The sequence below is a fragment of the Thermobia domestica genome, chromosome 13 (genome assembly GCF_964235325.1).
Source record: "Thermobia domestica chromosome 13, izTheDome1.hap1.1, whole genome shotgun sequence".
NCBI classification, from domain to species: domain Eukaryota; kingdom Metazoa; phylum Arthropoda; class Insecta; order Zygentoma; family Lepismatidae; genus Thermobia; species Thermobia domestica.
The window spans coordinates 203,695,115-203,721,250 of NC_137466.1; the positions used below are offsets into that span (position 1 = coordinate 203,695,115).

The following is a 26,136-nucleotide window of genomic DNA, read 5'->3' on the forward strand; positions in this document are numbered from 1 at the left end:
TCAAATATCACATATTTCAAAATGGCGGATTTCAAGATGGCGGCGGATGTTCGTAATTTACTCTGCCCATTCTTCTTTTACTAATATGTGAAACTACCACTGTTTACATGGTCTGTTTTTCACTATTTTTACGATTCAGCAGTTCATTTGATGTATTTCAATAACATAGCATAGCCCTTCTCCCACCAACTTTGACCACTTCTCCCTGTTTCTTATGGCGCTCAGCCGCTTAACTTTGCATATACACATATTTCCACATCCTCTATCGGGCGCACTATGTCTCATCCCGCAACTTGGTTCATCCATTTGGACCCTTTACTTGTGAGTTTAGCCGGGATAGGTTTGTAGAAGCTGCCATTGTCTAGATAGATGAACAATATTCCAATTTAGAAGAAATTATTGTCTTGCAGAAAGTTGTTAAGGAAGAGATGTTCCGTATTTCTGTTAATCTGTACAGAAGTCCTAAGAAGACGCATCGAGTGCTTAGTGATAGTGTTTTGTATGTTCTGCGAAAGTTAGTTTTGTGTCGAAAGTAACTCCGAGATCCTTATCACTACTTATTCTCTTAATGGGCACTACACTAATGGGCTCTACTACACTAATGGGCAAGCCATTTATGTTGTATGAAGTGTGTACAATATTTTTCTTCCGGGAGATTGTCATGAATTTACTTTTATCGGGATTAACTTTTAGGAGTCATATGTTGCACCAGGAGGAAAAATTATCTATGTCCTCTTAAAGTAGCCCAGAATATTTTATACTGTTCACTTCTCTGAAGATTTTGCAGTCATTTGCAAATAATAGGATTCTACTGAAATTTGAGTTGAAACAACTAGTCAGGTCATCCATGTACAGTATGAATAAGAGTGGTCCAAGTACATTTCCCTTTTAGCCTGTTGTTTCCTCGAGTAGGCGATAGTTTTATTTTTTAATTATGTGTTGATATTATTATTATTTCACTAATCGCGGAGATTCTTCTCTTTATTAGGTTGAAATCGATCGTTGAAGAAGGGATAGATTTAGACATTTCTTGTTTTCCCAAATTCAAGTGATTTGTGAGAAGAATTTTCAGAAGCTGTTAAAGTTACATTATATTGTGCTAATAATTGTTGAATGTATTTAAATTTTTATTTATTTATTTACTAGCAGCGTTCACCCCGCTTCGCTGCGGTCACCCCGGAACGCAATAAACCTTGTTAATTAGATAATTTTTACTTTTTCGCTTTCAAGTGATATGATAAAAACCATAGTAGATTCCAGTAAATGTTAACATTATATCGCCTGTCATTTATGTTAACCCGCCGAGTCACATGGTCATGCGGGTTGCATATAAATACGTTTATTTTTACCTATGATGAACTAATAACAAAGGATTTGTACGTATGAACACTTGAATGGTCAATTATCTCAAGACACTGGTAATTAAAAATTAAAGTGATATGATAAAAACCATCTAGGGTCCAAATCCTAATAACCCCCCAAAAATGAAAGAAATTGGTTCAGCCGTATTAGCGTGATGAGTTCACAAAGGATTTGTGCGTTCTCTTTTATATATATAGATTTATTATTTCTACGCAACTCATTAAGGAAAATCGTATTTCATAATAACATTTAAGTTTTAAGAAACTTGAATGTAAAATAAACTTAAGTAATCCCCCCCCCCCAAGAAATTATATTTCGTTCTATCTTACTTTTCTGGCTACGAGCCTAGGTAAGCTCACATTTCGAAATATTCTCCTTATATTCGTAGAAGATACGTAGTAATATTCAAATTCTACGTATTAATTGACGCAGTTACCAAGTATTATTTAAAAAAAAATATATAAAACAATAAGAGAAGAACATCCTCCAGAAATTTGCAGTGTACGTCAATAGTTACTAATGACCTAAACGTGTTACTTTTCCCTCTTGCTTGGAGGCGAAATCAATGTGTATACTTCATGATTTTATTGCTACACGCACATACTGTACTTGTTCAACAAGTTTCCTCTGCTGACGTAATGGTGCATTGCATTGCTTTCCCCGCCATCTGGTTCCTTGTCACTGAACTTTTTTTTATTTCAGTACTAAGTAAAAGAAACGGAATAAAGTAAATAACTTAGAAACTCATGCAATTCTCATTCGCAAATTAATTATAACTTCGAAAATTTTATCACACATTTACTATTAGAAGCAGAGGCATATCTAAAAGTTAAAACTGGGAGAGGCAGTCAGAACTCAGACTATGATAGGTATATCATGAGTTTACTATAAACTTTTTATATATATACATATATACATATATATATATATATACATATATATATATATATATATATATATATATATATATATATATATATATATATATATATATATATATATATATATATATATATATATATATATATATATAATAGTTTAAATTAGTTTTGTCTCTCAAAAAACTGAGGGGCCTAGGCCTCCCCAGCCCTGGGCAAAATCCACCACTGATTAGAAGAACCTATGATTGATAAAGTTCGAAGAGTGAACAAATTTATTGTGCTTTTTGAGCAAGCCTAGTGCTAAGTTCAAAGACAACTCTAAAATTTAAACAAATCTACTTCAAACTTCGACCGTATCTACTGTAAATAGGGATGCGCACGAGACGAGTCGAGACAGGATTTTCCTGACAAAATTCGAGTCGAGACACAGCTCTTCCAATAGTAAAATATACATTTTTCGAGTCGAGACATCACTTTTACAGCACATTTTTGAGACGAGATAGCCACAAATCTTGTCTCGTGCACATCCCTAACTGTAAAACTAAAACAAATATGCTATAAAATTAGAACAAGTCTACTGTAAAATTTAAACATATCTGCTGTTAAATTAAACAAATCTACTTCAAACTTCGAGCAAATTTGCTGCAAACCTAATAAATCAACTGGAAGTACAATTCAAACTAATAAAGTAAAAATTTAACTAAATTTACTTTCAAATTAGAACAAACCTACAGAAAAACTCGGAACACATCTGGTGTGAAACCAGAACTGATTTAGATAAATTTAGTATCAACTTCGGACAAATCTATTGTGAAATTGGAACAAATCTACGTAAAACTTGAACAGATTTTCGTAAAACTTCAAAAAATCTACTATATTTTTTCTTATTTGAAAAATATATTATAAAATTTGAGCAAATCTATAAAACTACTGTAAAACTTAAAACGAATCTTCTACCCTCCCGGCTAATCTAGTTGCTAAAGTTCATACGTATGGTGCATGGCGTCCCGGGCTCTTTTCTCAGTTGCAAATCCTTCACATTTGAATGTATTACAATGGTTCGGATTCCAACTTAAACTGTAGGTCCACATCTCATATAGCCACGGTGCTGGAAATGACGACAAACGAATCAAACCAACTAAACGAATTTCTGTTCAATCAATACAATTTGTTGGAAATCTCCTATAAGTTCATTATATTTTACATGAAAATCATACATTAAACTTTACAGTAGAAACATAACAGTAAGAATTAGAAAACAAGTTTCTAAATAAAGTGCACCATGTAATATATTAGTAATTACCAGTCATCATGTTTCCTGGTGACAATGAAGAAAAGCAATTTACGAATCTGGAAAATTCGAAATCAAGATCTCCTACTATGAAACAAGATATACGCCCACTAGCTGTTTCTCTTAAGCATAAAAAAAATATCAAATTAGAATATTTGCTCCCTCTGGGTCGAACGAAAAACGAATGGAAGGGTGTAAGAAACGGTAGGGGAGAAAAGAATAGCTTTAGATATTATTGAGAATAGGAAGAGAAACTGGTTGGGACATTGGCTAAGAAGGAACTCTATTATGAGGGACGTGCTAGAGGGTATGGTGGCAGGAAAGATAGGGAGGGGGTGAAGGAGACTACAATTAATGGACGGTATCAAAACAGAAAAATTGTATGTGAAGACGAAGAGGTTAGCGGAAACCGTGGAACATTGAAGTTTCTCAGCTGCAACGAGTGACTTGTCATTAAGTCTGTGGCTATTTGAGAATGCGTTTTCAAAGCGTTACCACCTAGAGCGAACGCGACCTAGGTGGCTATTTGGTAACTTTACTTTTGCAAGAGTTATAAATCATATTGTGAGCCAGTCAGGGTTTCCAGGTCTTTTTTGCGAAGTCCAGGTCTATAATAGCAGAGCTCCAGTACTCTACACAAAGCATCTTCAAAGCAGCTCTTTTTTGCTAAAGTCCCCTTGCCTGGCAACACGTCTTTCCTTTTGGTATCTTTTAAGCAGCAGGCGGTCTATTGTTCTGAAACGCACCAAATACGCACGAGCTAACGTTTTCTCCGCGTTTTTTATTGCTTCCGTGTTTGTGATTAGCCATCAACATTTAAATATATGGTCAGCGTATTCCAAGCGTACGCATAAGCAATAAAAACGCTTTGCAAACACTACAAATAGCCGGGGACTAATGGGAGAATATCTATGGCGATGATAATGATGTTGAACAAATTGTAATTATTTATAGTTTCTTTGTTAAGAGCCTTCACTAATTTAGAAAGCGAGGAAGACAGTGTTAATAAAATACTACTCAATAAATTAAAAATTATCTTAAGGTACTTTCTTATAAGCCAGAAGTGTCTCCGCATACCATAATTAGTTACGTTCTTGCCTTTGGTGAGAGTGGTCTAAAATCAATTCCCGGTTAGAACACTCGATCGGCAAGGTGTAAACGCTTTTTAAAACCATCTATTTTGACTGATATGTTTCATGGGTTTTCCTCATACACGCCAGGCGAATAACGGGGTGGTACCTAGCATAATGGTCCCAAGCCACCTCTGCTTCCTTCTTTCCCCAATTCCCTGAGTAGGGTGAACATCAACGGACGTCATCCCTTATGCGTGACGGGCTAAAATGGTCGTAGACACTGAATGCCCTAAAAAATCTATGTCCTAATTTCTAAAATGAAATGAAATCTTTAAGTTTTACGTCCCACGGTTATGCCGGTTAGGCTAAAGGAGACGGTGATGATGAGTAATGAATGAAATGGTGGAATGAAGAAAGTGGGAGGAAACGGGAGAACCCCGAGAAAACCCACGCACACGGTCCTAATTTCTAATTTATGTCCTAATTCGTAATTAGAGCCAGAAATTTGGAGGAGGATCTTATAACCTAATAATTATCGAGCCCTCAAATTTCTAAACAAATAAACAACAATAAAGTGAAATCCAGCTAATAAAAGTTTTGTTCCACGATTATGCCCTGTAAGCTAAAAAAAAGAATCATTAATGAAAATGCATAATCATGAGAAAATTAGTCGAATGAAAATGTGGGAGAACCCTGAGAAAATCCACAGAACGCTATTACATACCAGCCATCTAGCCTGAGATTGAACCACGGACCCCTCGTACGTACAGAGGGTGAGCACTCTAGCCTAGCACTGATCCACATGAATTCTTTAGGTTTCTGGGTAATATAAAGGGTCTTGAGAGCAACAATTTGTTCACTTCGTACTTTTTGTAAGTGCATAACTTTCTTTCGAATTATTATTATTATTATTATTATTATTATTATTATTATTATTATTATTATTATTATTATTATTATTATTATTGTATTGAACAAGTTACGAAAAATTTTATTATGGTTTTAAGAAGTTTATCGTCTGTTTGAGCACCGAAGCTGTGTGAAACTAAAGCTTAACGCGCGATCTGAGCCATATGAAGTCCCAACTAGAATCGAAAAAAAAAAATGAAATGAAATCTTTAAGTTTTACTTCCAACGATTATGCCGGTGAGATTAAAGGAGACGGTGATGATGAGAAATGAATGGAATGGTGGAACGACTGAAGGGGAGGAAACGGGGAGAGCTCCGAGAAAACTCACGCACATGGTGTTTGTCCACCACAAAGTTTACTTGGTGCGAGCTGGTGTAGAACCACGGATCCCATGTACCCGACGTCAACGCTCTATCACTGAGCTACAACGGCCCCTGAAACTAGCATCAAACCCGGGTCTCAAGGGAAAGTGGCAGGAAAATAGCTAGAGCTGCTCACTAGACGAAACGAAACAAGTGTTCTCTTGAGATATGAGACAGTTCTTCCAACAGAAACAAATAAACTTTATTGATTCTTGTGATAATTCTCTAAGGTGTCTATCAATATTAACTATGTGGAGAGTTCTCAACAGATGCTAAATACGGACTTATAAATAACTATATACTATTCTCGCGAAAAACCATCTCAATTAATTTAGAATAATTGGTAAAAGGCTACCCGTGGGATTAGTTTGCAGTAAAAGATTGAAAGGCTAACGCCCCATACACTCACACATCTCACTGACCTACTGAGATGTAAAAAGGGGAGGAGAGGAATCAGGTTTTATTTTATCCAGTCTTTGTGTGAAGATAATATCAATATACGTTTAATTTAAGCTAACAAAAGGCTAAGAGAGAAAGAGAGAGAGAGAGAAAAAGGCTATTTGAAAATCGATCTCGGTACCTCGTCGTACCAAAAGGTGAAAGCTTTTGACAAAGACGCTACTGCTAATAACGTATTCATAACTCTACTAACATATGCGGTCAATAACGTATACAGAAAGAAAGAAATTTAAAAAAAAAAAAAAAAAAAGATTGGGAATTAATTCTTTTTTTTTCTGTCTCCGTCTAATGTTTTACATTTTGTTTTCTTTTCTATCGGCGCTTGATCTCAATATCAAATTCCTTTTCCCCTCCATTTCTGTCCCCCCCTCCCGCTTGCACCTCTCCTGAATAAATCGTCATACGCCGTCAATCGTGAAACCCAACACCTTCGAAGCATAGCAACTTGCGAATCCTCAGCTGTGGCAGCACGCGCTCTTCTGATATCGCGGTGTTTAACCACACAACTTACAGTAGTTTCTCGTGGTATCGCGGCAGCGACAGACGAATATCCATACGCATAGCGTTATCGAGAACATTTAAAGTGAACAAGACGTATTGAATTCTTCTACGGCTTTTAAAATAAGCAAGCAAAGTGAACCACCATCATCAGGTGGTTAAAATAACCGGGACACGCGAGGATGAGAACTGACACAGCAAGCAGAAGACGTGAAAGATAGTAACTCGCTCTGAGTCTTTTTTCTCCTCTTTTTTTTATTCCTGGTTCAACTCGAGCGTTCATTGGCTAATACCTTTGCTCGCACTCCGCTACGTATAGCGGAGCTCCCAAGGTGGAAGTGCATAGTTTATCCAGTCCTTTTGAGGGCTGGAAATTTCAAAAACTCTTCAGAAGTTCTCATAGACACAAGTCGTCAACATCTTTCTTCATCTCCATAAAACACAAACCATCACCTCAGCCATTACAGATATAAAAAAACACTAGTCGTCTTTCAAAATATTATTATTTTATTAATTTATATGTAAACTCAGTGCGGTGTTATAGTTCTTATTTTTTTCTCTCTCACCAAGTGGAAACATAGTGTGTGTGTGTGTTTCAAGTGACAATGTGTTAACAATATTGACAAAAAAAAAAAGTACCTGCTATACAAAATTTTTGAAGTTAAACTAACAGTATAAAATATATTATATATATTTTTAGAAAACTGTACTGTGCTAATTAAATTTCAATTCATTCTTCTCGGAAGAACTGCTAAATTAATTCAACATGACAAATATGAAGGAAACAGTAATTCGGTAAGTACCTTTTAATAATATTTGTACAGATTTTATTTATTTATTTTGTAGGAAAAGAGATAGATTATATTTTCTTCCGAGATTTTTAATGATTTTTAGTTTACTCTTTACATGGTTCCTTTGTTTTGTTTGTTTTAACGTCATTAGTGATTATATGAAACAGACCGGCGAGTTAACGTGGGGTTCAATACACTTGAGCCTTCACCAGGAATCGAATCCGGTTCTATCGTACCGAAGACATCAGTGTTAATCACTTAGCCACAAAGAGATTCTCACGAGGTAGTTGAAATTTAGCTTATCTTTTCAGTAAGGGCTATATGAACCACTAGACCCCGGGGCAGGGCAGGAGATATACATTAGTAATTTCTTCGCAAGTGTGGTATTCTGATTTCGAATCTCAGAAAGAGCACCCGTTGGGACTATTTTCTCTCTTTCAGACATTTACTGATTCTTCTCTTCTCAATGGCTTAGTGGCTAACGCACTTGTCTTTGGTACATGGAGACGCCGGTTCGATTCCCGGTCAGAGATCCCTTAAATATTACAGTTCGGGTTCCATTTCAAACTGTAGACCCATGCCTAATACAGCTTCGGCACTGAAGAGATACGTTAAACATAAAAGACTTTTACTTATTCTTCTGACATATACTTCCTTTGCTTTAGTGCTGTGGGTCGAAGGAGATAGATTTAAAAAATAGACGTCAATTATGGTGAAAGAATTGGTAGCGGTATAAAATAGATTAAAACCCTACGGATTGAATATGAAGCTCTGTTGATTTTGGAATGGAATCTCACTATAATATCTCACTATAGAGGAGCGCTTTATTATTAAGGCTTGTGCCCTGAATGAGCCAGGAGATAAAAAAGTTGAAAATTTAATATGATTACTTTTCGTACTAGAGATAGGGTTTGGCGTGATATGAGAGATCCGGGGTTTGATTCCCGTAGGAGTATATATGGTTCTAATTCCAGGTGTAGGTCTCTGTCACATTCAGGCCTAGTATCACTTCTGTAAAGAGATATTAAATTGCGAAGAAATCAACTACTTTCTCGAAGGTTATTGACCGTATTTCTACTCACTAGGAGAAACTAATGCTAATGTCTCAGTGGCTACCATATATACACGAAATAAACAATCAGGATTTTAGAACATAGAGTGTCAGTTCTTTACTACAGTAAGAGCAATCGCAAAGTTTTATAAATAGCTGTCAACTACAGAAAATCACAAATCAGCTGGTGTTTATGACCTGAGTTGTCCTTTCTTCTTCCAAAAGAGAAAAGTAGGTTGCCATTGTAGGTCAAATATTCTCTTTCTGGAAGGTCTCCAATTCGAATCTCGTCTTTTTCATCGAAGTTCTTGCCAATTTTACCAGACATATACTGATAAGATGCATTTTTAATGCCATAGCACGTAGATGCAAAAAGGAAAAAAATGCATCTTTGTACGTACATAGTTTCTTTGCTTTGTATAGGTGTTAAAAACGGGAACGGATTTTAAATTTAAATTCGTGAACTAAACACTCTTTTGAATGAGATTATAATGTAAGTTGCTATTATGCAAGCATAAAAAGTAAATATACGTATTTTTATTCTCATTTTGTTTGTTTATTTGGAGATGAATGTTTATTTTCAGCATTAAGGCTATATGAGACGTCGAATTATCTACCTTGCCAACCGGTAATCGAACTCTGCTCTCCATACACAAATTACCCAACCAAAAAGTATCCTTTTCAGTGCAATTTATGAAAAGCATTGTTTTAAAAATCCACGGTTATTATTATTATCATTATTATTATTATTTCTTTATTCAATATTTTTAATTGCATTGCGGAAGCCAATAGTCATTTTCCTCTTATTACGGAAAAGAAAATGCTCACACTTGTTAACACAAAGTCAACAGACCCCCTAGTTGTTTGCAAACAGCTATACTTGTGTGTTTAAGTCGGTTGTATAAGCAGCAGGCGCTAGATTATTTTTAATTGTACTTGCATTAATTTTACAATTAAATGATAGGTTAAAGGGAAAATTATGTGAAATATTGTATTGTAATTCGGTTTTACATGTCTGTACAAAATTTCAGAGCATAACTTTGAGGGCAAATACAGTAAATTTAAGTTTGAAGATTTGATATTACGAACAGAAAGGTAAACTAATAAAAGTAGTATAAAAGGGGAAAAATCCGTTTAACATCCTTTAAACTGATTATGCCCGTTAGGCTAAGGGAGAAGATGAGTAAGGCAGGTAAATGAAGATTGAAGAATTGGTGGAATGAGAATGTGGAAGGAAAGGGGTTACCCCCAAAAAACTCACGGACATGATTTTGCCCACCACAAACTTACTCGGCTGGGGATCGAACCAGGGACCCCATACACCAGAGGTAAGCGCTCTACCACTGAACTACCAGGTCCGCCTAAAATTAAAGCAATAAGATGTGGATACATGTACGTTGCATAGCGCAGCTTAGAGAAAATGTTTTTATTATTATTATTACACATACGTACTTATCAATGGGCAATAGAGTCCTCAATTCAAATTTTTATAGAAATGAATAACTTTAAAAGTACTAAGTACCACTATGCATGTGTAGAGGGAAATATTGTATATGTGGAGATGAGTCTCGAATATCAGCTCATAAGAAAACGATATGCTATTTTTGTTGATTAAATATTAGCGTCCCTTTCAGCAGCGAGGATATTTCTACAGCTTAACATGAGAATAGAACCATATGGCCTTCCGCATCGGAATCGAACACAGATCTTCCGCGCCAAAGACCCGCACGCGTAGCTGTGCTCCTTCGTGGCTAAGCGGTTAGCGTACGCGCCTTTGGTGTGGGAGACCCGGGTTCGATTCCCGGCGGGAGCTCATGTGGTTCGGATTCCACGTTAATCAATAGGTACACGTCTCATATAGCCTCGCTGTTGAACGGGACGTTAAACTCAAAATCAACTCAGCTCAACCCGTACACGTAGTTATAAGGAAGCTCTATAACAATATTAAAGCTAAAATTAAAGAATGGAGGCACAGTGACTCACTGATAAAGCGCTCACCTCTGATGCGACAGGTCTCTGGTTCGATTTCAAGCCATATACGTTTCTGATGCACAATAGCGTGTCTGTGGGTTTTCCCAAGGTTCTCCCATTTTCTCTCACATTGTCATTGCACCAACTCATTTTATAGTTAGCCTACAGAACATACTCATAGAAGGTAAAACTAAAAAAAAAAAAAATCACTTTTCATTTACAATTCAAGAAATACGTGCATACTGTTTTTGTTTACAACTTTTGTATGTTTAAAAAGGATTTTGTACTACTCAGTATGTTTATTTATATTACACATTTTTCATTAACTTCAATCTTTTTTTATGAATAAATTTGGTTGAAACCCTTTGTATTATAAATGGGCGTCGAACAACACGATTTCGCATAACATAGATGTTTCAAGGTATCTATTAACCGAGTGCATTCTTACATATGCGTTGTTATTAACATTTTAAAGGTAAATCCTGTTCCCCCTTTCCCCATATTGAGGATAAAAGAAAGTCTTACTTTAGGTACCTACAGTACATTTATCTACTAAGAAAGCACATGATAACTGATAACAAAACTGGCTTTTGAAAGTGACGCAGTGTTTTGACAATTTTTTTTGTTTTGCTATCTACAACTCTATACCTAACACGTTGAAAAATGTTTTTAATTTTTATGACCATTCCTGGAAGTATTGTGTTTGCTAGCGGGAAAGTTTTTAACCAATGTTGTTAACAAGAAAAACAATAATAGCTTTCCCGCCTTTTATTTTAAAAATGAAATGAAATCTTTGAGGTTTACGTCCCACGGTTATGCCGGTTAGGCTAAAGGAAACACCGATGATGAGAGAAATGATGGAATGAAGAAAGTGGGAGGAAACGGGAGAACCCCGAGAAACCCACAGCACGGTGTTTTTCCACCACAGAGTTCACTTGGCGGGGGCTGGGGTCGAACCCGGGACCCCAAACACCAGAGGTGAACGCTCTACCACTGAGCCACCGCGCCCCCGTCTTTTATTTTATTTTTCGTAATTATTTAGTTTCAAATGCTATAGGAAGTACAGAATAACTTCGAGAGTTCAACAGTTTCATTACTCTGGATATTCTTAGTAACTAACTGACTAATTTGTTGTGAGTCTGGAAGTTCATTGCCACAGAAACATGTTGAGTTGATTTTGAGTTTAACGTTCCTTTCAGCAGCGAGGTTACATGAGACGGGATCTACTGATTAACGTGGAATCCGACTCCTGTCAGCGATCCAACCTGTTCCTTCTACGCTTGTCACAGGAACAAAATCACAGTATTGCATACTATATTATTGAACCAAATCAGTCAGAATTGTTATTATCTACTTTTCACCTTGTTCATGATCATCGGCATAATGTGGTTTTCTACTTCGGTGAAACTGTATTTTGAATGCATTATTCTTAAGTATTTAATATATTACAGTGAACCTGCGGTTCACAAAACATTCGTTTCTCGGACAAATCAGTTCACGAACGAGTTTTATGAATATATTTTTCCCTCTACTCATGAACGATATTTCGCGATACGAACGCACACACACAGACAGACGCAATATTTAATTAAATTAAACACAGCGCATGTACCAACAATTCAAAGCATTTAGTAGTGCTTTCATGCGTCTGATTCGTGCATTGTCAGAGTGCGTTTGTTAAAAAGGGTTAAATTTAGTTATATTTTTCGTTTTTTTACGTTATTTTAGCCCCCATTAAAGAACCTAAGAAACTGAAGTAAAAATTAGTAACTTTTATTTTCTTTCTCCAATAAAGAAATAAAGAACAAAAAATTGCATGTTTCTGTAGCTTGGACGGATTGAATTTATTCATGTTAGTTCAGGGATGCAAATAACCACTCGCCCACTCGCCTGGGGCGAGGGGTTCATTAGTACGGGCGAGTTTTTAATATCACTAATAAAATACCGCAGGTAAGTAAATGATTTCTATTGTTGGATGTGGACTAGTAGCTTTTTTCTTGAGCAAGTGAAATTTTGTTGCTTATTTGCAACCCTGTATTAGTTGCAATGGGAAAAATAATTACAATTCGCGAACAGGGCTACGAAACGAATTTAAAAAATGAAATCTTAAAATTTTACGAAGACTAGGCTAAAGGAGACGATGATTGATGAGAAATGAATTAAATAGTGTAATAAAGTAAGTGGGAGGAAACGGGAGAACCCCGAGAAAACCCACACACATGGTGTATGTCCATCACAAAGTTCACTTAGCGCGGGCTGGGATCAACTAAGGATCCCATGCACGAGAGGTGAACACTCTACCACTGAGCCACCGCGACCACACGAAACGAATTAAGTTCCTGACACATGGTCCACGAGTGTAAACCTTCGGTGCACGTGGTCTTCGGCTGGATTTCCGGTGGGAAATTATTCAAGTTCGAAAGCATTACATTGGTTCGGAATCGACGTTAAACTGTAGATCCATGTCTTTTACAACCTCGCTGCTGAAATGGACGCTAATCTGAAAATTAGGTCAATTCAAATTTATTTTCAACATTTTATAGATCTAACTTGTATACATGTGTACATTATAAAGTATAAATACTATAGAACATGCTACTAAACGAACACAAGAACCAACCCCATTGTTTAAGAAACCCGAATACTGTTACTGGACTCACAAATTAAAATGCATATTTTGAACAGCAAAGTGTGTCAATTGACACATTTCGTTATGTCAAATTTCCGTGTGATGCATTTTACAGTTTATTTCAGATCCATATTAATTTACTTTTATCTGTATTGTTTATTACTTCTAAAACGAAAACATAAATTGAAATGCGATTCAGAATCAGATAAAAAAGTAAATGGGTTGTTGTGTGGTCAGCACATCAGCTTATATTGTCGCCATTTGTGACATTTTAGATCATAATTTTTCACCATTGAGAATCTAGTAAAACTTCCAATTGCCTCATGACGCTGGACCAACGCAAAAAAAAAAAAAAAAAAAAATGTACGTCCTTACGGAATCGAAACCAAGATCGTATTCAGCGAAGTCAGTCACGTATCATTTGACCACAACAGGAGTACAGTTGCTTTTGATAACAAATAAAATGCCATGATAAGCTATATAATAGTAATATTAATAAAAGAAAAATCAAACCATCATATTTTTTTAAATAAAAAATAAATTTAAAAAAATCAAACCATTAGCTGGAGTTAACGACACAAAAATCATTGAGGCATTTCGTTCAGATTGACTGCCATTGATTTGCGCTTCGCCAAGCACATAATTTTATGATAATTGCCAGGGAGTTGCTAACGTAATGCGTGTTTTTGTAACGATATCCTATAAATTATTATTGTATGTTCTGGGTCATAGGATATACGACAGGGGTAAGGACGTAATTCACTGACCAAATTGTTTACTTATTACACAGGCGTGGCTTTGTCCCATATAACTCCCTTTTGCTTCTTAGTTTCATTTATTTATTAATATTTGTGCACTAAATTTCAGTGGCGAAGCGTGAATTTTTTTTATTAGGAATTGGATTTTAAAAGTGCTTATACGATACATTGAGTATGTGTAAATGAAATAATGGATGAACACAGAAGTGTATTTGTAATATTACTTCCCGATGTACACTATGTAATATCCATCTTTATGTAACAGCGAGATGATTAAGGACAAGATTTAACCAATCAGAATCGTCAGAATTGTATCCAAACCATTGTGTGTGTATATTAACTAGGATCTGAAATTGCGACTGTGGGCTCCTAGCATGTGTCCTTTTCACGATATTTCAAAATCCTTATTTTATTAACGGCAAAATACAGTAAAGGGTAAATGAACTTTCGTGCTCAGCTTCTTCCGGATTCAAATTGAGAAAATGTCTCACATTAGAAATTAATATCCCATAAGCACCAATAAAGTAAAACAAAAGATGTTTTTCTAATATTGTAAGAGCCGCCAGAAATGCAAAGCTTGTTCTAGGCTTACTTCTATGAAAACCTGTCATTTATTGATGATTGATCTGAGAACAAGAGCGGGGGGGGGGGGAGAAGGACTTCAGTTGGCAATCCATTATTTGTGTAGTGCATGGCTAAAAGCATTTCTATCGAACATCGACCAAGGAAGACTGGCTTTCAGAATTGAATCTAAGATTCTTCTTAGTAATAACAATGTAAATGCACTGAAGTTATTGTAGCTCCTTTACAAGACAAAGAATACAAAATTCTTAACAAGCAGATGTTTAATATAAATAGATTTTCTCCTCAAAACAACAGTTTTGTAAATGTTTTCCTGTTGTCAGAATCTGATGAGAAACTCGTGATATGGTTTTGAATCACAACTTCTGCACTAGTCATTGCTCATTAATTGTCATCGTAGACGGCGAACAACAGACATGAAACACCGGAAGGGAGAATTAAACCAGAGAACTATGAAGTTGGTCATATAGAAATTAGTTACGGCATAATCTATGATTCACTGTCTCCTTTGTGTTCTGTAACGCTAAAAGTTCTTGAGCGGTTCAGTGTTTTGCGGCATTGAGGATAATAATAATAATAATAATAATAATAATAATAATAATAATAATAATAATAATAATAATAATAATAATAATAATAATAATAATAATAATAATAGGAACACGTTGGTTCATTGGTAAAGGGTTCAACTTTAGTGCGACAAGTTCCGGTGTATTATCTCGTGTATAGGGGGACAGGGTAGCCCAGTGGTAGAGCGCTTTCCTTTGGTGAGTGCGATCTCCGGCCAAGTAAGTTTGTGGTTTTCTCAGGGTACTCCTGTTTCCTCCCACATTTTCATTCCGCCAAATCTTCCATCATCATTCACTTGGCTTATTATCCGTCTCTCTTGGCCTAAAGGGCATAACTGTGAGATGTGAAACTGAAAGATTTCATTTCATTTCGTGTAGAAGCCTTTAAGCTTTTAAGACAAATCCGCAAATAGCCTAAAAATATGTTTTTTGCTATGTAAAAACATGAAAGCGCTACGTCTATATTTGGACAAAACTTTAATTGATTTCAAACATGTTCTCTGTAAAGCTGTCCTTGCTGGTTTAGTGGCTAGTACAGGTACCTTTGGTACACCGGGTCCGAGTTTTATTTCCAGTGACAAAGCTTCGAAGTAGGTAGATTTTTACGGTTTTTATTGGGACATTACTATCCTATTCATCATATATATATATATATATATATATATATATATATATATATATATATATAAACCAAATACAAATACTTAAGAAATATTTATACCTAGGTATATGGAATATATATATATATATATATATATATATATATATATATATGGAATCCCTAATGACGTCCTGAATAGGTCCTGCCTCATATGTAAATAGTTTCGCTTTCCTGTGTAGTTTAACATCAAAAAATGAGGTGTTAAAACAAAACAAAATGACTTCCACTTTACGGTGTTATTTGTGTGTTAATTTAACACCAAGGACCGCCGTCCGAGCATACCAGAAATATTATGTAATTGTCAGTGGAATTTTGCATTGGATTTTTAATGTTCGTTATAAGCTAACTTTTATGAGTATATTTGGCATTTATGCCAAGGAAGGAGTAACGTACTATGTTTCCTGTAATCGGTAACAAAATAGTTTTGTAAGCGTATGAATTGTCTGACAACAGTTACATGAGTGGCAGTTCTGCCATCTGTTGTTTTATGCCCTAGCACATAAAAACAGATAAGAACAACAAATGGCAGAACTGCAACTCATATAACTGCAATCAAACAATACGCTTACAAAACTGTTTTCGTGACAATTACAGCAAAACGTATTACATTATTCGTTGCTTAGCATTAATGTTAAATATACTGCATAAAGCTTTGCTCATTGCAAACAGTATAATCCAATTCAAATTCTCACTGACAACTTCTAGTTACTTCTGATATGCTCGGAAGGCGATATCTTTGGTGTTAAATAAACACACAAGTAACACACTAAAGTGGTAGTCATTTTGTGTTGTTTTAACACTTCATTTTTTGATGTGTATCTGTATAATTAGCCAAGAATACAAATTGAGTGAAGATCATGTGAACAATTTTTTTTTCAATCAGTCGTTCTTCTTTATACGTCTTCCATTCAGTTATTTGTTCCGGAAGAGTACTTATCTATCGAAGAACATATAAGTAATCCCTATGTCATAAAATATGATGGTGCTTAAAGGACAATTACGACTTTGCGATTGAGGCTAAATTAAAAACAATAAAGTTCAGAACAGTAACCTTGTGCAAGTTGCAATGTGTATTAGTCATTTTACCTTCGAAGATTTTTTTTTATGACATACCATGAAAGGATGCTAGGTTTGTCACTGAACTTAACGAAAGTTCATAAGGGCACTGTCTCCCAAAGTTTTTTCCAATTAATGGGTGTGAATAAAATAAAATTCTTTTGTTATGATGGCCTTCCATCTCCCGACACCTTGATTCGTCTATCTCCACCCATGTAAGAGTCATATGAAATATAAAGAACGCCCTTCTATACGTTCCGAGAAGAAATTGTGTCATCACAGACATCGCATCTTAAAGGACTCTTTGTTTTATTTCAGTATAAATCTTTGGAAGCTGCTTAAGTTTTATAGCTTGCCACCAGTGGCGGATCTAGAAGATAAAAACAGAGGGGAAGAGGCAGTCAGAACCAAGGCTATGATAGCTATATCATGAGTTTAGGCAAATCATTTTAATTTGAAATCCGTTTAAGCACTTCATGAACAATAACTAGGAATATCTAGTGTTTCAAAAATTGTCCAATATGAATAAAAGCCAGTAGTTACCATCAACATTCAGACATATATAAGTAATACTTCAATTATTTCTATCATTCAAAAAACTGGAGGAGCTAGGTCCCCGGCTTTTTGCTAGACTCGTCACTATTTGTCACACAAAAGTATATCAAAATGTTCATCCAATGATCCGAACACTCATAATCTAAATCTACATATCCAATGGCTTAACAGAGGGTATAACCTTCTTAAGTCTGCTTAATTGTTTTTAAAAATTATCTTTTTTTTTTAAAAAAAATGTTTTACTAATCAAGATATTTGCCCGCTTAGCACACATTGCCTGAGAATAGTTTGGAGAGACATAATTCTATTGAGAAAGTCCACAATAGCTAGGGATGTGCACGAGACAAGTCGAGACAGGATTTTCCTGACAAAATTCGAGTCGAGACACGGCTCTTCCAATGGTGGAATATACATTTTTCGAGTCGAGACATCACTTTTACAGCACATTTTCGAGACGAGACAGCCACAAATCTTGTCTCGTGTGCATCCCTACAGCTCAGAGACATGGATAAATAGTGTGAGCTCGATAAACTATCTTTGTGTCTGACGTGAGTTCGAATGTCGCTCAGGGCATGAGTATTTCCAATCGTACTCTGATTGGTATTTCGGTGTTCTTACCCTCGTTATATTAATTTGAATAAATACATCGAATTGGAATGAAGAAAATGAGCTACAAGTTATCTACTGGACTTGGCGCTAGTTCAGAAAACCAAGAGTCATAATAACAGAAATGTAATTTGATCCATAATCTTACATGTTTCGGTCTTCACTTATAGTTACTGGGGTAAATTAATTAAAGTTATTACTGGAAGCAAATGTATATGAAGTTCAAGGTAAATTACTAACTTTGAGCTTTATAGCTATTTTTCTTATCATTGTTTTTTTTTAATCCACCCAAACAAATAAAAGTCAGTACCACTCACAGGCAAAAATTGGGAATACTAACAAAAAGAAACAAGACGCCAGATTTATATAGCCAGTGAATTGACCATAGTGAATTGACGTCCAGGATTTTTAGAGAGCTGTGTATATAGAGAAACCTATGAAGCAAAGGGTCCTCAGTTCAATCAAAGCCCCAAGTGATTTTGTGGTAAATAACATCAGGTCCATGTTTTTTTAAAGGATTTTTTCTTCATTCTCTTTATGCGTCCAATTTTTCCGCAATTAGGCCTACTGTAGCTTGATTTTTATTTGATTTGGAGTTTAGCGTCGCTTTCAGCAGCGAGGCTATAGGAGGCGTGGACCTAAGGCTTAACATGGAATACAAAACACGTGAATTCCGCCGGAAATTGAACCCCGGTCTCCCACACCAAAGGTGCGCACGCTAACGGCATGAGGAAGCTCACGTCTCCTTTAGCATACAGGCGGATAACGTTCTGTATAAAAACCCATTTCAACACATTGATGTGATAAACGCCTGATAGGTATGAAACCCAATTTACAATGATCTGTTGGGGGTTGTCTATCATTCTAGGGGGTTGTCTAACTGGCTAATTAACGTAAGAGGTTTCATCCCCTTCTTTTCTTTGAACGATGTCAAAACAAATATAGTTTGCACACCGACTAAACCAACCTTTCCTACAGGACCAACATCTAGGCATGATATATTTCAAGGGAAGAGCAGACCAGTCTTCCCTGTACCACCTGATAACAATGAAAAGAGGAGACATGGAGGCAGCATTACACCCAATGACAGTCTGTCTTTAATTTTCTTTTGACGGTTTTAGAAAAGTTGGTTTTGTGTAATTTTACTGTAACTAAAGAAAACACAAAATATGTTTTTTAAATCATGTTATTTTTGTACCGAAATTGTCACGGAAAATAATTTTGTTATTATATTATTTATAGCTTTTCATTCTATAATTTGGTAACCCACTCCTTCAAAAGCCTTTATTATGATGTGTGGAACATTTTAATTTGCCTGTTTTTCATTTACTTATATCTGTGCATAAGGGTACGGAGCTTTCCAAAAACAGGTAGATTGTAAAATTTGTCTTAAAGACAATACTGAACATCCACAAACTTTCAATTTGTAGTTGCAAATACAGAGTGAGTCAAAAAGTTTTTTTTTTTTTGACACCGTTTTATTTTAAAATTTGAGAGAAAAATGTGCGATCTGTTAATAGGAACTGGTAGAAGAGCAACACACTCACGTCATTATTACTTGATATGCGACATGCCTTCTTTCCCAATTGAAATTTCGACCTTGCATTCAAGATGGCGCCCATAGTACACTTTCTACTATTATCTTCGAAAATGACTTCTTTTTTTTTTCCTTTAGGTATCAAAATAAAAGTATGTCCAATAATTTCGACTCACAATGTATTCCTCTTACGCACAATATCATGGACAAATTTGAACCCCAAGCAGTAAGTTTGATTTGAAAACTTAAAAAAAAAAGATAAACAACACTGAGGGAAAAACGATGTGATGAACGTAAAAACGTAGGTTACATGCTTAAATTCTGTAGTTTTTGGACTTAACGTACAACCTTATATAATATCCTGCAGTAAACATATAATAGAAAACGTATGTCTTATAATACTTTCCGTATAATGTTCCATCTATAAGTACTTTCCGTATGAAAGAAAGAACTGGATATAGGCGGTAAGGCTCTCACATACAGATGGACATATATTTTCCGTATGAAAGAAAGAATTGGATATAGGCGGTAAAGCTCTCACATACAGATGGACATATATTTTCCGTATGAAAGAAAGAACTGGATATAGGCGGTAAGGCTCTCACGTACAGATGGACATATATTTTCCGTATTTAAGAAAGAACTGGATATAGGCGGTAAGGCTCTCACATACAGATGGACATATATTTTCCGTATGAAAGAAAGAACTGGAAATAGGCGGTAAGGCTCTCACATACAGATGGACATATATTTTCCGTATGAAAGAAAGAACTGGATATAGGCGGTAAGGCTCTCACATACAGATGGACATATATTTTCCGTATGAAAGAAAGAACTGGATATAGGCAGTAAGGATTTCATATACAGATGGACGTATATAACGTATAGCCGACGTATATAACATACATCTACATATGTAATATACGGAAGAGTGTCAGATGTCAGACATCCTGGAATTCAATGATGTAACATCTAAGCAGGAAACGGGCAGTACGTGTGTAGCATAAGGAAATATATGCACCGTACAGATTTCCGTAGTAAACATAAGGATTCCGCATATTTATACAATATACCGTTAACCGGATAACGGATTTTTCTCTGTGAAGTTAAGCTAAAATCGGACTTAAGAAAAAAAAAGTTATTATATGTAGAACATACAGACACATGCGTGTTGTGTTGGATGATAGAAACGTACTTTCGCTTGAGTTATACAGTGAACTTCATTTAGTTTCGTTTGTGTATATATATACATATTTTATATTAAATATTGATAATATACTATAGTATTACGTAATATGTTTTTGTTATATTTCTTGTTTGTTTTGTTCACTCATTTGCAGCGAATTCACAGGGTCATTATTCTAATAATAATGTTATCGTGAGGTTTTGTGAAAAATAACGTCAGGAAAAGTTATTTAACGATTGAATAACATAATTGAATGCCAACAACAAACTGCTTAGCCATCAAGGAACACAAACCTAGCGATTTATTATTCCAATGACTGACAATTTTATTATGCAACTGCATTTAATGCATAGCTTCTTTGTGCGCCACAAGAGATTTTTTATAGGGAAAAAAAAGAAAAGATGGGAAATGGTTGTATACTTCCCAGCCTTCAAGAACAAACTATTTTCTACTGTCCTTGTTAATTACGGCCGTCCTGAAAGTAGAGGACGTTGCAGAAAATCTTTATCCTTATTATATTGTTATATATTATCTGAGAGTTCTAGCTCGATACGGATTCGAGCCCATTTACCTGACAGCAGGGGAGTCCGAATAAAATTTTCTAGGGGGGGGGCATTGGCCAATGTTGCTATATTGCGTCTGGTATTTAATATACGTGGTTTGCTATATTACTATACATTTTCGTGAGCCAGGAGAGGCCGGGCTCCACCCTGACTCCTTCAGACGCCCATGCCTCACAGCTGAAGGCGGCTACTAAGCCAGTAGAGACTAGGGTGGACAGTTTATTCCCTTGTTGTTCAAAAAATACAGGAACTAGTTTAATTTTTTCGGATTACAGAAAAACAAAAGTTCGTTCTTAATCATTTTTATGAAATCTTCATTATTATTATTATTATTATTATTATTATTATTATTATTATTATTATTATTATTATTATTATTATTATTATTATTATTATTATTGTTATTATTATTATTATTATTATTAGTAGTAGTAGTAGTAGTAGTAGTAGTAGTAGTAGTAGTAGTAGTAGTAGTATTACATTCCGTATTTACGCACTAATTAACGTAGCTAATTTTATTTTTCATAAAAGTGTACCATCTTCCATCTAAAGTTGGATTTGGGTAGGCAAGGTTAAGGAGAAATTGAAAGTTTATTTCAATAGAATAGGGCTTTGCCATCACTCTATTCATCTCTGAACGAAATATAAACTAACGTTTAGCAGATTTGCTGTTCATATTTTCTTCTAATTCTTGTTCTAAATAGTCATTAGTGGTTTCCCCCTCTTGAAAATTTAACTTATCGAAACCTTAACTTTGATAACCCATAACTCGGAAACCAAAGACCCGTACACCAATATTTCACACGCATAAGGCCTGTACACCAATATTTCACATGCGTAAGGCCTATAGGCCAATATTTCACATGCGTATGACCTGTTTTTCAATATTTCACATGTGTAAGGTCTGTACGCCAATATTTCACACGCGTAAGGCCTGTACACCACTATTTCACATGCGTAAAACCTGTACACACATATTTCACGTGTGTACTAAGTAAGGTCTAACTATCTTTCAGTGGCAGCTCTTGAAAGGAGTTACATCACATTATAAATTAACATTTTTATCTCTACAAGTAAATTGAATTAGCACACATTTTTATCGCCGCTGCAAGATGTATATAAAAAATAAGTACATATTTCAAGTTTCTTTTTCTTAGCTTTTAGAGATAACATGTTAATTTTTACCGATCTGACACTCCTCAATAGCCGCCTCCGCTATCTCCATGCCAAGTTTTGTCAAGATTAGATCAGTAGATCGTATAAGACATACGTATACTGTTTTAGTGATTTTAAAAAAACAATTAGTATGAAAGTTGAAAATTAGAAATATTGAATGAAAGGATGAGTTGACACTTAAGGTTAGTGACGTCATATATTGTATGTAGTAATTTGACTAATTAAGAAAAATCGTTTTTAGTTTAACGTCCCATAATTATGCCTGTTAGGTTAAGGGAGACGGATGATTAAGGCAAGCGAATGGTGGATGGGAGCATTGGTGGATTGCAAATGTGGGAGTAGCCCCGACAAAACCCACGGACACGAAGTTGTCCACCACAAAGTTACTTGGCCCGGGGATCGAACCATGGACCCCAGGCAACAGAGGTAAGCACTTTACCATTGAGCTAGCTTGCCCCTCTCGTTAATCAAGGCTCACCTCTGGTGCTTGGGGTCCCGGGTTCGATCCCAGCCCCCGCCAAGTGAACTTTGTGGTGGACAAACACCGTGTGCGTGGGTTTTCTAGGGGTTCTCCCGTTTCCTCCCACTTTCTTAATTCCACCATTTCATTCATTATTCATCATCACCGTCTCCTTTAGCCTAACCGGCATAATCGTGGGACGTAAAACTCACAGATTTCGTTAATCAAGGCACCATAACTAGGATAAGCATACATTCACTTGCATACGGCAGCCGACATTCCTCCAATATAATGTGCTCTGACTTCTTAAAAGTATTTAAGAAATTGAAAGGTGTAGGAAACAGATATTCAGCGCTTAGAAAACAGCTGAGAAACAAAGAGGATAACAGCAAATTTAATTATGATATTTTATAGTGCTTATACTTATTTAAAGTGATCCTAACAAGGCCAAACTCTAAAAAAAATCTAAGTTTAACGTCCCTCAGTTATACGGGTTAGGCTAAAGGAGACGGTGAATGAAAAATGAATGAAATGATGGAATAAAGAGAATGGTAGGAAACGGAAGAACTCCGAGAAAACTCACGTACACGATGTTTGTCCACCACAAAACTCGACTTGGTGCGAGCTGGGATCACAAGTACCCCATGTATCAGAGGTGAAGGCTCTACCAAGAAGCTACCGCGGCTCCTCGAAACTCAAACTGAAGCAATATTATATTCAGAAGAGAAGATATAAATTACCCACTACATTTTATAAATCTGATTAATTGAGAATTGAGAATCATAATAATTTGAAACGTTCTGCTGTATCCCGTATCAGAAAAATCATACTCTTCTCGCAGCTTTCACGTCACCTAGGTGATAAATAATACAGTAAATTAAGTCCTCATTTTAAAGTACTGCCTAGACAACCATTTCGCTACGATATGCTTTTTGATGAACACAGAATAAGATACTACTTATCTTATGATGTTAGAGAATTAAAAAGAAATAAGATATTACTGTTTGACAGATTATGTGAAAACATAGACCACCATGTTTTGAGATATATTAAAGAGCCTACCATACTAAAAATAATACAAAATTTACCATATTCTTTTGCTTGCTTTTAATAAGTGAAAGAAGATATTGAAATGCAACTCACCACAATCATAGATAATGTTATTCTACAACATAAAATATGAACCTGAAGAGTCTTCATTGTTGCAATCCGTAGAAATTACAGTGTTTCCAGAATAACAATTCTCCCAAAATCTAAATTAAGTCAGCGACTAGAGGAACGAACTTAACTGAATTTGATTACGTATCATGTTGTTTTGGTATTCTATGAACTACCTTTCAAACAACATTAGACCCTACTATTTAATTTTAATTTTTTTTTTATTACTAATTAAATACAACTAGGAGTTCGTTCCTCTAGTGGCTGCCTTAACTTAGATTTTCGGGAGAAATGTTATTCTGGCAACACTGTAATTTCTATGGATTGCAAAACAGAAAATTCTTCGAATTTATATTTGCTGTTGTACAATAACATTATCTATGATTAGGTAAGTTGCATTTTGTCATCCCCTTTCACTTATATATATAAAAAAAGAAAAACAAGCAAAAGAAAAAATGGTCAATTTTGTATTATTTTCAGTATGTCAGGCTCTCAAGCCCAAAAACTATAGGATTTACGCATGTATCCTGCGTTTTTACGTACGCCACATACATTTTTTTCTTAGTGTACCTTAAAGTGTAGGTTCATGTCTCATATAACTTTGGTGCTGGAAAGGTTTGCTCACCTTCGATAAACATTCTCTTAAGTTTTAGAAAAGAAAACAAAGTGCTAAATAACAATAATAATAATAATAATAATAATAATAATAAAGAGGGAGAAAAGAAACAAGACTGCAACCATGTCAGTGAGTAGAAAAGTGAAACTTAAGTCATTGGTTCGTGAAAATCCGAAACAGAAAAAAAACAAAAGTTTAAAATTCCTTCAGAGCAACCAAGTAAATAAATACGAAATTCACGTAACAATTTTTTTCTAGCTGTTTCTTCTTCTTTTTTTAAAAAAAAAAAGTTCACGCTAATTAAACACTAAACTCCGTATCAACAGTAGAATCTGTGACACTTTTACACAGAACTCACTCACTCTTCATATGATAGCAGTGTATTATTTACAAGGTTGGGTTGTGTTGTTTTATTGTTTTTTGAATTAGAACATCACTACTCACTCAATGTAGTTTGTATTTTCCTATATTATTTTGTGGAAGCGTTAACATTTTTTTAAAATCAAGCGAAAGTGTTGAAGTAATGGCCAATAAAAAAAATCATTATATTAAAAATACGTTTATTTAAGATACTAATCGTATATATATATCGAAGCAACACATCAGAAAATTCCTCTAATTTTTAAGGTCATGTCCGCATTTTTTTTTTTTTTTTTCACGATTCAGCCCAGAAAATTAAATGAATTTTCGTAATTATAGTTTTGTCTGTCATTTTCTTTTTAAAAAATTCTTTTATTCTTTCGGGGTAGCGGACACGATGGTTCAGTAGTAGAGCGATTATGTCTCGAGTGTGGGGTCCTTCGTTCAATTCTCAGTCAAGTAAGTTTGTGGTGGACAACATCGTGTCCGTGGGTTTTCTCGGGGACCTCCCACTTTCTCATTCCACCAATTCTTTCATTATCTTTCATTTGATTTAATAATCGTCTGCTTTAGCCTAAAGAACATAATCGTGGGATGTTAAACTAAAAAATTTCATTGATTTTTCTTTTGTTATTATAATATGAACCATAATAACAAGATCCTGAGACGAATATTCGGACCCAAGAGGAACGGGAATGGGGAATGGCGAAAACTTCATAACGAGGAACTACATAATTTATACGGCTTACCCAACATTGTTAGGGTCGTCAAGTCTAGGAGGCTTAGGTGGGCGGGTCATGTAGCTAGAATGGAAGAAAGTAGAAACACTTTCAAAGTCTTGACTGGAAGACCAATCGGAAAACGACCATTAGGAAGACCTAGGCGCAGATGGGTGGACAATATTAAGATGGATCTCGCAGAAATAGGAATACAAAGTAGAAACTGGATCCAATCGGATAAGGATAGAAGTCAATGGAGATCTTTTGTGAACGCGGTATTGAACCTCCGGGTTCCA

At 35.4% G+C, this 26,136-nt stretch overlaps 1 protein-coding gene across 1 annotated transcript in view; it reads left to right on the forward strand.

Annotated features, from left to right (window-relative positions):
• Positions 1-6,818: 6,818 nt before the first annotated feature.
• Nep2 (M13 family metallopeptidase neprilysin 2) overlaps positions 6,819-26,136 on the forward strand; it is a 141,492-nt gene continuing 122,174 nt past the window's right edge. The window contains exon 1 of the mRNA XM_081737257.1: positions 6,819-7,631. Within this exon, the coding sequence (XP_081593383.1) occupies positions 7,603-7,631 (29 nt within the window). The 5' untranslated portion in view covers positions 6,819-7,602. The remainder of the gene's footprint in view (positions 7,632-26,136) is intronic.